This window comes from Belonocnema kinseyi, chromosome 6 (assembly GCF_010883055.1).
Source record: "Belonocnema kinseyi isolate 2016_QV_RU_SX_M_011 chromosome 6, B_treatae_v1, whole genome shotgun sequence".
Taxonomy (NCBI): Eukaryota; Metazoa; Arthropoda; class Insecta; order Hymenoptera; family Cynipidae; genus Belonocnema; species Belonocnema kinseyi.
Window position 1 is genome coordinate 28,647,144 of NC_046662.1, and position 13,714 is coordinate 28,660,857.

The window sequence follows — 13,714 nt, forward strand, 5'->3', positions numbered from 1 at the left end:
AAATTACTTCATCCTTTCTCATTTCCCTTATTAAACCTGTTTTCAACCCATCATTTTCTTTCATTTCCCTCCTCTTGCTTGTCCCACTCACCCATCATTTTCTCTTATTGTTCCTTCTTCTCATCCCCTGACTTACCCTTTTTCCCATTTCCCCTACTTTTACATCCCTCATTTCCCGTAATTTTTCCTCATCGTACCTACTTTCCCTACCCTTATATTCTTGTCTTCACCTTCTTACTCTCTCAATTCTCCTAACCCCTATTTTTCTAATTTCCCAACTTCCTCCCCCCTCCTTTTCCATCACCACCCCCACCTTCGAAAATTTTCTGATCTCAATATTAATGACATAATTAATGTTCTAAAACTACATTTTTTCCAATTTAACTATATATGAGTGAGAAGAGATAGGGTTATCAATGAGCGGTCATTGGCTTGGCACCAGATTCAAGAAGTTATATACAAAGTGCTTTTATCAGGATTATGAATCAACTGGTCAGCCTGGTGACCCTAATGGAATAATAGCTTATCAAAACAATATTAATGTTAAAAAAAGGATATTAAGATAAAATGGGGATATATAAATAGTACAAAGTAGCAAAAGTGGCGCGCCACGCATGCTAATTATACATTTGTTATTCCAATTGCCTTATTATCAAATAAAAATATATGCTTTTATTTAAAGTACTATACAATATAATTAATAACCATTAATTAAAATAATAAGTAAGATCGGAACTCATGCAATTTTAGTTTAATTTCAATTTTTATTTTGACTTCAATTTTAATTTGGCTTCATTTCGAATGTGATTACAACTGATAATTCTCCAACTTCTTAAGTCTTGAATGTTTGCAGTTAAAAAACATACGATTTTTAACATCTTTTTAAAAAATGTCTATCTTCAACATTTTCAATTGTTGGTCGTTCAATTTTTTATAAGTATAAATTAAACTTAAGTTTCAAATGATTGTTATGTATTGAATAGCCTAATTGGCAGATAGACAATTTAAAACTCTTTAAATTTTAATAGTTATAAATAAAAAGTACTACATTTGGATGATTTTGAAGATTGCAAGTCAAATTTTAATTTCTAAATATTTCAAACCGAAAACAATTCGAACCTAAGTCATCAATATTACAGAATTATTATTTGTAAAATTGTCAACATTAAAAACTCCTCGATTAAAAAAAAAGTAATACTTCTACATTTTTGAAGTGTTACCATTGACAATTGTTCAATTTTATAGATGTGCAAATAAAATTTTTAAATTTCAATGATTTTGTAAATCACAAGTCAGGTTTTTAATTCTAAGTTATCCAAATTCAAAAAATTTTTAATGTCGATTATTCAAATTAGAGCATTGTTAATTGTAAATTGTAAGAATAAAAAAATCAATTTTAAATATTTAAAATTCAATTATCTACAATTTCAAAGAGTTACAGTTGAAAACGCCTGAGTTCTAAAGATGTATAAATAAAATTGCTTAGATTTGAATGATTTTGGAAATCAAAAGTCAAATTTTTAAATCTAAATCTTTTAATCTTTCAACTTGAAGAAATTTCGAATGTAAATAAAAATTTCTAAATTTTGACGATTTTTAAAATCAAAAGTCACGTTTTCAATTCTACAATTTTTAAATTAAATAAATTTCTAATATAAATCATTTAGATTAGAAAATTGTTAATTATAAATTGTCAAAATTAAAAAAAAAGTAAGATCAAAGATGTACAATTTAAACATCCACAATTTCGAAGTGTCACAGTTGACAAAATTGTTGAAAATTCTTCAATTTTAACTATTTTGAAAATCAAAAGTAAGTTTTCAATTCTAAATTATTCAAACTGAAGATATTTCAAACGTAAATCATCGGTATTACGGAATTGTAAGTTTCAATTTTCAAAATAAAAAAATTGAATATAATAGGTTAAAAGTCTAAAGTTATAAAATTTGAATATTTACAACTTTAAATTCTGCAATTTCAGTCATTTTCCGTTTCAAAATTCTTCAATATAAAAAATGTACAAATAAATATTCTTGAATTGTATTTACTTTGATGATACACAGTCTAGAATTTTCTAATTTAAATCGTGTAAAATGTAGAAATTTCCAATGAAACTCATCAAAATTTTATGTTTTTTAGATTTTAAAAATTAAAAATTGCATCATTTTAATTGTAAAGCTTCAAAATTAGAAACTTTTTAATTCTAAAGATTCATAATTAAATTTTCTACGATTTTCAAGAGTTGCAATTGAAAAGTATTGAATTTAAAAAATTCGGAAGTTAACATTTTTTAATTTGAACGATTTTGCAAATAAAAAAATATGTTTTTAATTCCCTATCTTCCAAATTAAAAAAATGTTGAAAGAAAGTCATCAAGATTCCAGAAATTTTTTATTACAAATTTTTTAATTATAAATCTTCTTAATTTCAAACTCCTAAAATGTAAATTTCTGCGATATTGAAGTGATTTAATTATTGAAAGTTTTTAAATTTTTTAAATATATAATTACAAATTATCGCGACAAATATGCATAATTTTTAATTGTAAATTTTCAAAATTAAAAATTCTTTAATTCTAAATATTTATAATTCAATTTTCTAGAAGTTCAAAAAGTTAGAATCAAAATCTCTTTAATTTGAAATATTTACAACTTAAAATTCTTTAATTGTGAACCTATACTGTTGAAACTTCTTGAATATTGAAAGTTTTTGCTAAATTTTGAATATTTAGAATTTTAACAATTTTAGTTTTAAAGATGTGTGAATAATAATTGTTAAATTTTGATAAATTTGCAAATTTGATTTAATTTTTTAATTTTAGTTCTTCCAATTTAAAGACATTTCGAATTTAATCATAAAAATTACAGAATTTTTAATTGCAAATTTAAAAAATTTCAAATTCTTTAATTTCGAATATTTAAAATTCAAATTTTTACAATTAAGCTAACTTCCAGTAAAAATTATTCAATTATAACGATTCGCAATCTAAATTTTATCAATTTTAAAGATATAGATTGAACAAAATTACAGAATTTTCCATTTTCAAGCTTAAAACTTGTATAATTCTTATTCGTAAATTTTCAAAATTGAAAACTTTTTAATATTAAAGATTCACAAGTCAAATTCCTACAATGTTTAAATGCGAAAATTGGGAAATCTTTCATTTTAAACATGTTTAAATAAAAATTCTTTATTTGTAATTATTTTGAAGATAAAAAGAGAATTTTTTTATTTCCAAATCTGTTAATTTGTTAAAATTTTTAATTAGGTCTTAAAAATCACAAAATTTTAAATTACAAAAAATTAAAACTTGCGTAATATAAAGAATAAAAACTCCTTAATTTTAAAGATGTATAATTCAGTGTTCTGAAATTTTTCAAATGTACAATTTAACAATCTTGAATGTTGAGTTTATAGAATTGCAAATTATTTAATTTTTGATATATATATATATATATATATATATAAGTAATTAATGTAAATTTGAACGTTTACAAATATAAATTCTTAAATTGGAAGACTCTTTAATACTCAATATGTGCAACAGAAAATGGTACAATTTTGATTAATTTTTTGGAATTGTTAAATGTTGAAGATTTAAAATGAAAATGTATTCAATTTCATAAATTTTCAATTGAAAATTCTTTAATTGTAAAAATTAAAAATGACGTCGTTATTTAAATAAAGCTTAAGCAAAATTAGGCAATTGTTTCTTAATCCAATTCATTAAAATTTTTGTGAAAAAAATAATGTTGAACGTTTATAATGCGTCAAAAAAATTTACGGAATTTGACAGTTTTATTCACTGCTGTTAACATTCTTTTATTATTATTTTTGGGATATTTATTTTCTGTTAGTCACATACCAAAGCGAACCAATAAAAACAATTGTAAGTACAATGCACTCTGAAAAAAGCTCTCAAGTTGCAAATAAATTATTCATTACTCATCAACTTCCACCGGAAACCAATTTTCCTTGTCACCTTTGTCATTGCATCGCTTCATTCTGCTTTTTTTAATAACCAATAAACAAGACTCCATTTCTTAAAATCAAATAAAAAATAATTGTTTAACAAAATAAACCATATTTTACAAAATTCACTTCTACTCGTCACTTCAATAATTCCACTAAATTACCCAAAAAAATAATATACACGAAAACACTTTCAAATAGAAAAGAAAAATATTTAATTTTAAATCATAATAAACAAGATTGTTCCAAACATTTTCAATTTAAATCTCGTTTTCAGATTTGTAAGCCGACCTAATACCTATTCAAACCAAAAGGAATATTTACAACAATTTTTTATTTATCTTTTAAATTTTATATTTGAGAGAAAAACGTTCCGAACGTGGAAAAGAACCACGCGCCTTGCCACTCCGTGGCGATTTGACGTTTCTCTCTGCCAAAACTATGTTTAAATCCCAAGAACACACGCGGCCCCTCTATTTATAAATGGGGCGGGCTTTCCGAAAATCACTTCTTTCACCGTTCTAAAATCATATAGGAAATTAATTGATCATTTGTGATAAGGGGCCGTCCACAAACTACGTTGCCAATTTTAAACTATTTTTTCACTCCCCCTCCCCCATTTGCAACAAAATAATTGAATTTTTAACCAAAAGAGAAGATATTTCAACAAAACAGTTAAACTGTTAAAGAAAGAAGATGACTTTATCAAAATAATTAAATTTGCAATCCGTAGATGCATTTTCAACCAAATTAAAAAAAAAGATTAAAATTCAAAAAAAGACAGTTAATTTTTTAAGTCGAAAAACGAGATTTTTACAAAAAAGTTAAATTTTCAACAAAAAAACGAATTTTTTACCAAGAACGATAATTTTTCTACTATACAAGGTTATTTTTTTAAAAGACAAACTTTTAAACAGTTGAATTAAACGAAAAAAAACAACAATTTGTTAACAAAATTCTTGAATACTAAACCATATAGATGTATTTTAAACCATACAGTTTAATCTTCAACAACAAAAGAAATGTAAAAATTAAAATATTTTGGTATAAATTTAACCTTTTTTATTAAAAATGCATTTCTCTGGTTAATCATTAATATTTTTGTTTAATAATTACACTATTTTATTGAAAATTGGTCTTATTTCATTAGAAGAACTATTTTCTAATCAAAAGAACATTTTTCTTCGAAAGATATATCAAGTATAAAAATGTTGATTGAATAATGGACTATTTTGTTGAAATGCCCTTTCATTTGTGTAAAACTAATCTTTTTTATGAAAATTCAACTGTTTGGCATGGAATTCGTCATTTTAGTTTAAAAATTCAACAATTTCGTTGACATTTTTTTCTTTTTCAAGTAAAAAATCTTTCTAGTCTGAAAATTCAAAGGCGAATGGCGAATTTTTAACAAAACAGATGGATTTTTAAATATTAATATTTAAATTTCAAAACAAAAAATATTCCAATAAAATCAAGAATAGTTGAATTATTTAAAAAGGCCTTTTCTACAATGAAAGATTAACTAATAAAAACATTTGACCCTAAACTAGAATCGTCAAATTTTCTGTTTGAAAAATGAATTTACAAATAAAAAAAAATTTTACCCTGCTGATTTCAACCAAAGAAGACGAATATTAAAAAAATATTTGAGTCGTCAACCAAAAAAAAAAACATTTTTTAAAAGCAAGATTAATTTTCTAACCATACAGACAATTTTTAACAAAATAAATAAATTTTCTACCAAATAGTTAGATATTAATTTCTAAACGATAGATTTCAAATTAAAAATTAAATTTTAACCAATTAATTCAACTTTGAACAATTAATTCAATTCTTGACCAAAAAATACGAAATTTCAAAATAAATTCATCAATTTTCAATCAAATTGTTTAATTTTGAAACCAAAAACTTGAATTATCTGCAAAACAGTTGAATTTTTTAACAAAAGAAAGGACCTATTCAAAAACTATATAAACTTCTAAAGAAAAAAGATGACTTTAACAAAAGAATTGAATTTTCAAACCGCAGATGCATTTTCAACAAAATTTTTGAATTAAAAAATAAATAAAATACAACTAAAGGCAAATAAACTTCTTATTTAAAAAGACAAATTTTTTAGCAGACAGTTGAATTTTCAACAAAAAAGTTAATTTTCAACAAAGAAAGATAACTTTATTACCATAAAAGGTTATTTTTTTCCAAAAGACAAATTTTTAAAGAATTGATTTAAACAAAAAGAAAACCATTTTTTTTAATGTTTGAATCCTCAACCATCCAGATGAATTTCCAATTAAGAAAAAATAATTTAAAACCATGAAGTTTAATTTTCAACAACAACAAAACGGTATAATTTAAAAATTAAACTCTTTTGGTATAAATTTGATCTTTTTTGTTAAAAGCACACCTGTCAGGTTTATCATTAATCTTTTTTGTTTGATAATTCCACTATTTTATAGAAATTCGTCGTATATGATTGAGCAGAATTTTCGTTTTAATTAAAAGAATATTTTTCTTTAAAAGAAATATCAAGTATTGCATTTTTCATTAAAAATTAAAAATTTGACTAATTTGTTGAAAATATCTACTTTTTGTGTGAAGTCAATATTTGGACTGGAAATTTAACTGTTTGGTATATAATTAGTCATTTCAGTTTTAAAATTAAACAATTTAGTTTACATTTTTTTCTCTCTTTAGTAAAAAATCTTTCTGGTCTGAAAATCCAAAGGCAAATTGAGAACAAAACAGCGCGTTTTCTAATTAATTTTTAAATTTTTAAACAAAAAATACTTAAATTAAACTCAAAATAGTTGAATTATTCTACAATAAAAAAAACCTTTCCTAAAATGAAAGATTCATTTTCTGCCTATAGTCGAATTTCAAACAGTTAAATTAAACGAGAAAAAACGGATTTTTAAAAAAATAGTATATTCGCCAACCAAAAAGATGAATTTCCAAACAAGAAATAATAATTTTGAACCATATGATTCAAATTTATAACAAAAAAATTTTTTGAACCTGAACTAGAATCGTCAAATTCTCTGTTTTAAAAATCAAATTCTAAACGATAAATTTCGAATGGAAAATCAAATAGATACATTTTTGTAAACGAAAAATCGATTTTTAACCCGAAACAATAATTTTCAACAAAAAAGTTTCATTTTCAACCAAACAGATGAGAATAAAAAATTAACTTTTAACAAAATAGTTTAACTTTCAAGCTACTAGTTCAATGTTTTCCCAAGAAATACGAATTTTCAAAATTAAATAGATCAATTTTCAATAAAATTGTTGAATTTTAAAGCCAAAAAGTTGAACTGGATAAAATAGTTGGATTTTCAACATGACAGTATGATTTTTTAGCAAAAATTTAATTTTCTATTAAATACTTTACTCTTTAAACAAGTAAATCATTTTTTATCCAAAAATATACATTTTTTACAAAAAAAAGTTAATTTTGAAACAAAAGACTGAATTTTTGAAATAGTAATTGAACCTTTTACCAAATAGTTTCATTTTCAACGAAAAGGATGTATTTTTCAACAAGAAGATTAATTTTCTACAAAAGCAAATAAATTTTAAAAAAATACTAGATTTTTCTACCAAAATGAAATAGTTAAATTTTCAGAAAAAAATTAATTTTTACCCCACAAAATTAACTCTAAACAAAAACGTTACATTTTTAATCATAGAGGTGAGTACAAGATTAATTTTTTAACAGGAATTTAACTATTAAAACAGTGGAATTTTCAACCTAAAAGTATAATTTTTCAACTAAAAATTGAATTGTCCATAAAATAGTTCATTTTTCAGCCAAAAAAGATGAATTCTTAAAACGAACCCAGTAATAGTTGATCGTGCTACCAAAAATATTTAATTTAAAATAAAAAACAATTTATTTTTTAAAAAAGTGAATAATTTTAAACCAAAAAATTTGACTTTCCAATTTTCAATTAAAAAGTTACTTTATTAACCAAGATAATAAATTTTCTACTAAAAAGATTAATTTTGTACCAACATGACAAAAATTTTTTTTTAAAAATACATCAATTTTTAATAAAATTGTTGAACTTGGAATTGTTCAAAACAGTTGAATTTTCCTCCCCAACAAATGATTATTTAAAATTTTCATTATCTATCAAATAATTCAGTTTCCAACCAAATAGTTTAATTTCTAACTAAAAATATTTGTATTTAAAATAAAAAATAGTTGAATTCAATCAAAAAGGGAGAATTTTTAATAAAATATTTGAATCCTCAAAAAAAAATATTTTCAATCAAACAGTTGTATTCTGAACGAAAAAGAATGAATTTTTTAGCAAAAATTTTCAAGTTTTATCAAAGAAGACGAATTTGCAACAAAATACATGCATTGTCAACCGAATAGTCGAATTTTTAACTAGAAAATATTCATCTTCAATTAAAAATATAAACTTTTAACCATAAACGGAACAGTTATCTTTAAGTTGACAAAATAATTATAAAAGAAACAGTTATCCACAAATATTTAAATTTCCATTCAAAGATATGATTTGTTAACTAAAATAATGAATCTTAAAAAAATGAATTTTTAACAAAAGGGTTTGAATTTCAATCAAAAGGTCATTTTTAAAACAAGAAGTTTAATTTTCTTAAAATGAAGTAGTTACATTTTCAACCAAAGATAAATTCTTTAAAAAAGGAGAAAATAAGGAAATAGGAAAGTAAGTTATTGAAATTAAATAATTCAAAGAAATTTTTTATTCGGAAAAGATGAAAATACAAAAATTGACTTTTATATCAGAAAAAAGGACAATCAAGAGAAACAATTGGTAACAAACATATTCTGCCTTTCAAGTTAATAAAAATGTTAAAAACGAAATAAGTGCCTTTTCCAGCTTAGAAAAACTTGAAAAATGTTGAAAATAAAAAAATGTTTAATTTCCAATTCAGAAAAAACACTAAAATTTCATCCCTTCCAAGTCAATAAAAATGATAAAAACAAGGAAGCGTCTCTAAATTCGGAAAAAAAAAACGAAAAAAAATTTCGAACTCAATAAAAATGTATAAATAAAAAAAATGTATAAGTAAAAATAGAAAAAAATCGAAAATTAAAAAGTTCTTTGCTTTCAACTTAATAAAAATGTTAAAAACAAAATAAGCTCCACTTCTAATCAAGAAAAACTTAGAAACCAAAATTTCGTCCCTTCTAAGTCGATAAAGATCAGAAAAATAAAAAAATCTTCCTTTTCAAATTAAAAAAAGAATTTAAAATATCTAAAATAGTATTCCTTCAAATTTATTAAAAATGATAAAAGAAAAAAGGGCCTCATCATAGTCAGGAGAAAATTGGAAAACAAATGTCCTCCCTTCCGACTAAATAAGATTGTTTATAAAAAAATAACTCTAATCAAATTTGTAAAAATGCAATGTGAAAAATTACTTCTTAAACTTAATAAAAATGATTTTAAAAAAATTGCCTAAATAATGAGCCTTTTATCTCATAAAATCTTCAAAATAAATAAATTTCCCTCTTTAGTTTATTAAAAATTGAGGACTAAACTATTGTCCCTGCCAACTCAACAAATATTTTAAAAATAAAAAAATTTCCTTTTTCCAAATTAGAAAAAAATTTAGACTGAAAAAATTGTTCATTAAACGACACTAAAAACAAAAGTATTTCCCATTAAACTCCACAAAAAATGATAAATATATCCTTCTTCCAATTCATAAAATATTTAAAATCAAAATTTCCATCTTTTCAAGTCTACAAAAATCTTAAAAATATTGAAATTCCCTCTGCCAATTCAACAAAAATTAAAATGAAAATTTTCCTTGTTTCAAACGCAATGAAAATTTATAAAATTTAAAAAAATTCCATTTCCAATTCTGAAAAAAATTAAATACTAAAATCTGTTCTCTTTCTGTTCAAATAAGTTTTGTAAAATTCAAAAATTTTTTAATACATTTAAAAAATATTTTTATACATTTTTAACGGCACGATTAAATTTGTTTATCGACTAAGGCTTTTTTATTAAAACGGTTCCATTTTCAATATTAAAATCTGTAAATTTTTTCTTTTGAAACAGATTAAAAATCGTCTAGAAAATAAATTATTGTTTAAATTTTTAACACTCTAGCTACAGTTCATTTTCAATAATCCTTAATTAATTTATTATTAATTAAAGTCAAGTCGTTTTTATTATTAAAGACAAGTCGTTATTTTTAACTAAAATAATGAATCTTAAAACAAAAAACTGCATTTTTGAAATAGTAATTAAACTTTTTACCAAATAGTTTCATTTTTAACAAAAAAGATGAATTTGTAAGCAAGAAGATTAATTTTCTACCAAAAAAATGAATTAAAAAAGATACTAGATTTTTCTACCAAAATGAAATATTAAAATTTTCATATAAAGAAAATTAATTTTTATCCCAAAAAATTAATTCAAAACACAAAGGTTACATTTTTATTTATGCAACCAAATTTTTTTGTTTGCAACCAAATTGTTCAAATTTTTAACACTCGAACTACAGTTTAGTTTGAAAAATCATTATTTAATTTATTACAAAATAAAGACAAGTCGTTTTTTTCAACTCAAATTTTTAGATTTAAACGCTTTTAATTTTTAATTGTTTAGCCTTCAAAACTGTCTTTCAAAATTCTTTAAATTGCAAATTGAACGATTACATAAGTGAAAAAATTAACAATTGAATTAAAAATGGTAAAGAAAGTTAAAATTAAACTTATTCGTAATTGCATGATACCATGTGATATTGAATTTGTGATATTTTAACAAGTGACTGGATAGAATTTTCTTCTAAAAATTGGTAAAGTTACCGAAGAAGAAAAAATAGAATTCTTTCTTCTATAATCTATATTTAAATAAAATAAAATCGTCATCACTTTCAAGCTGATGAATCTGATCGAATACGTATGATATTTCAAGTAAAATTTACGAAACTGTTGTCTAGAATCTGGCCTTCACTTTCATAAAAAATTCATACGGAAATCCAAATTTTCTCAGATTATTTTGGACAGCGCGCTACCACAATTCTACATATTCATTATTCATTGGAGTTGTGACAACTGCGAAAGCACTTTCGTGTTCAGAATTTACGGTAAATTAAAGTTATTACAACCAACTAAACCAAGCGTTATCTCTGATTGCGAATTATTGCATAAAATAAATTGGAACATCTCGGTTGGGGAATTAGAATATTTTCCGGAATTGACTCCATGCCAAGCCTATAATGCAGAATCATATATGTCAATATTGAACAATATAATTTTGCACAAAAAACAGTGTAGTTCTTAAAATAAATTTAGGTAAACACATTTTTAATAATATATTTAAATAATCGGTATAGAAATGATAGAATGATTATGGTAAAATCATTGTTACGCAAGAAATATCATTTTTTATGTCCCACTTGCCTACCACTTGTCCCACTGTGCAGGACAAGTGGTAGACAAAAATATTTTTGGCTACAATAGTAACTCCAGAAGCCACCCCACTCCCCTGGATGAATGTGACAACAGAGATACTATTATCATCAACCGGGTCCTTTTTTCTACCACTTGTCCGGCTGTGCCACCCACGTGCCAACACTGATCAAATTGCAAAATATTCAAGATGATATATCGTGCATAACAGCTATTTTATTATAAATCTCATCATTGCACTGTGCTCAAATCAGAAATCTGTACAATTGGAGTCATTAAACGGGTTCATTCGTTCTCAGGATAAATTATTTGTATATAAATCTCCGTCAAAATAAAGTTATTATTTATTAAGGTAATTTGTATAGAAATTATAGTAAATTTAATAAATTAAAGTCGGGGTCAAATTTTGAGGCTCTAAATGCACAGTTTTGTGGATGAAATATAATTTTCAATATGTCCTAGTTGTCTAACACTTGTCATACACAGCAGAGCAAATGGTCGACAAAAGTAATCTTTTGGCGACAATAGTAACTCAAGAAGCCATCCGACTCTCCGGAATGGATGTGACAACAGAGTTAAAATGGCTTCCTATCTTCATTCGCTCTCATAATTAGTGATTTGTATGTAAGTCTCCATAAAAATTAAATTATTATTTAATCAGATAATTTGTATAGAAATTATAATAACTTTAATAAATTAAATTTGGGACCAAAAGTTGAAGCTTTGAATATACAGTTTTGTACATGAAATATCATTTTTAATATGTCCTACTTACCTACCACTTGTCCCATGCAGTGGGAAAAGTGGTAGACGAAAGTACTCTTTTAGCGATAATAGTGACTTCAGAAGTTATCTCAATCCATTGAATAAAAGCGGCAAAATAGTTAGTATTGTGATTGGAAGGTTGCTTCATAAATTTTTGTATTAAGAAGATTAATTTTGTACCAAGAAAAGCAAATTTTCAAATAAATAATCAATCCTTGACCCACAAATTTTTAACAGAAAGTGTAATAGTTGATAATTTTATATTTCATTCCGAAAATATTTTTATTTTAAACACAAATTTCAATCAGTCGGTTATATTTGTAACTAAAGAGATGAATTTTAAGCTAAAATTGTTCATCTTTAACCAAACAAGAGGATTTTTAACAAAATAGTCAAATTTAAAGAAATATATATAATTCTTAACAATAAATATAGTAGTTGAAAATGAACCTGAAAAACCTTTTTAATTTTTAATCAAAAGTAGTGGAATTTATCTAAAACAGCGAATTTTCAGCAAAATAGGCAGAACATATTGTTATTTTAAACCAAACATTTTCAATTTTAATTAGAAATGAATGAAGTTTTACCAAAATAGATGAATTTTAAAGCAAAAAGACGAACCTTATAAAAATTGTTGAATTCGCAACAAAAAAAGATTTTTTAGTCCAAAATAAAAAATTGCAGGCTAAGATTATATTTTGAGACAGAAAAATAATATTGAACTCAAAATAGAAATTTTGAATTACTATTCATTTTTTACTTTTATTTGTTTCTTTGCTTTAAAGTTATATAAATATAATTTCCCTAGGTTGTTCGAGATAATTTTAAAAAGATTTTTGAAAATTTCAGATATGTCGAAACAGTATCTCGAAAATTTTAAAGACATTTTTTTATATTTTACAGCATTTTAAAAAATTCTAGGAATGATTCAAGTATATAAGAAAAATTTTGAACTTTTTGACACTTGAAAAATATTTGATGAATATTCGAAAATTTTATAAGGTTTCAAAATATTTTAAATTTCAAAAATTCCTAAATATCTTTTAAACTAACTTGAATTATTTCGAAAATAATTAACATTTGTTTTTTATTTCCTTGAAATCTAAGAAAGTGTATGTTGAAATCATTAACAATCTGCATTTTGGTTTTAACTTTTTTTTTAAACATTTTTTTAAAACTTGTAAATATCTTTTAAAATAGATTGAATTTTTATAAACTTTTGAAAAAATTCTGCGAAATTAAAAAAAAAAATCCGTAAAGTTTTCAGATTCATTTTTGATCTTTTTGAAAATCTTTGGGAATGTTTTAAAATTATTTAAAGTTTTTTCTTAAAATATATGTGGTAGAACAAAACAAAAAATTTTAATTAATAAACTTATTGTTTTATACTTTCAAATCTTCTAAATATTTATTTTAGCCCTCAGGATAATTTATAAAATGTTATAATTTTGCAAAATTTATTTTATTTCCGAAATAGAAGGAAATCATTTGAAATGTTTTTATATCTTTTTAAATATTTTTTAACATTATATATTCAAGCAAAAAATTAATTAA

At 23.4% G+C, this 13,714-nt stretch overlaps 1 protein-coding gene across 9 annotated transcripts in view; it reads right to left on the reverse strand.

Annotated features, from left to right (window-relative positions):
• Nucleotides 1-13,714, reverse strand: part of LOC117175649 (cytosolic carboxypeptidase 4-like) — a 328,784-nt gene that overhangs the window by 306,810 nt on the left and 8,260 nt on the right. For 4 of the 9 annotated variants that reach the window (XM_033365359.1, XM_033365355.1, XM_033365363.1 and 1 more), the window contains exon 1: nt 3,946-4,391. The exons of 2 other annotated variants lie outside the window; for them this stretch is intronic. In XM_033365359.1, coding sequence (XP_033221250.1) covers nt 3,946-4,040 — 95 coding nt within the window. In that variant the 5' untranslated portion in view covers nt 4,041-4,391. Of the gene's footprint in view, nt 1-3,945; nt 4,392-13,714 lie in introns of those variants that run through there. 3 more of the 9 variants (XM_033365357.1, XM_033365356.1, XM_033365358.1) reach the window with 3 other exon arrangements.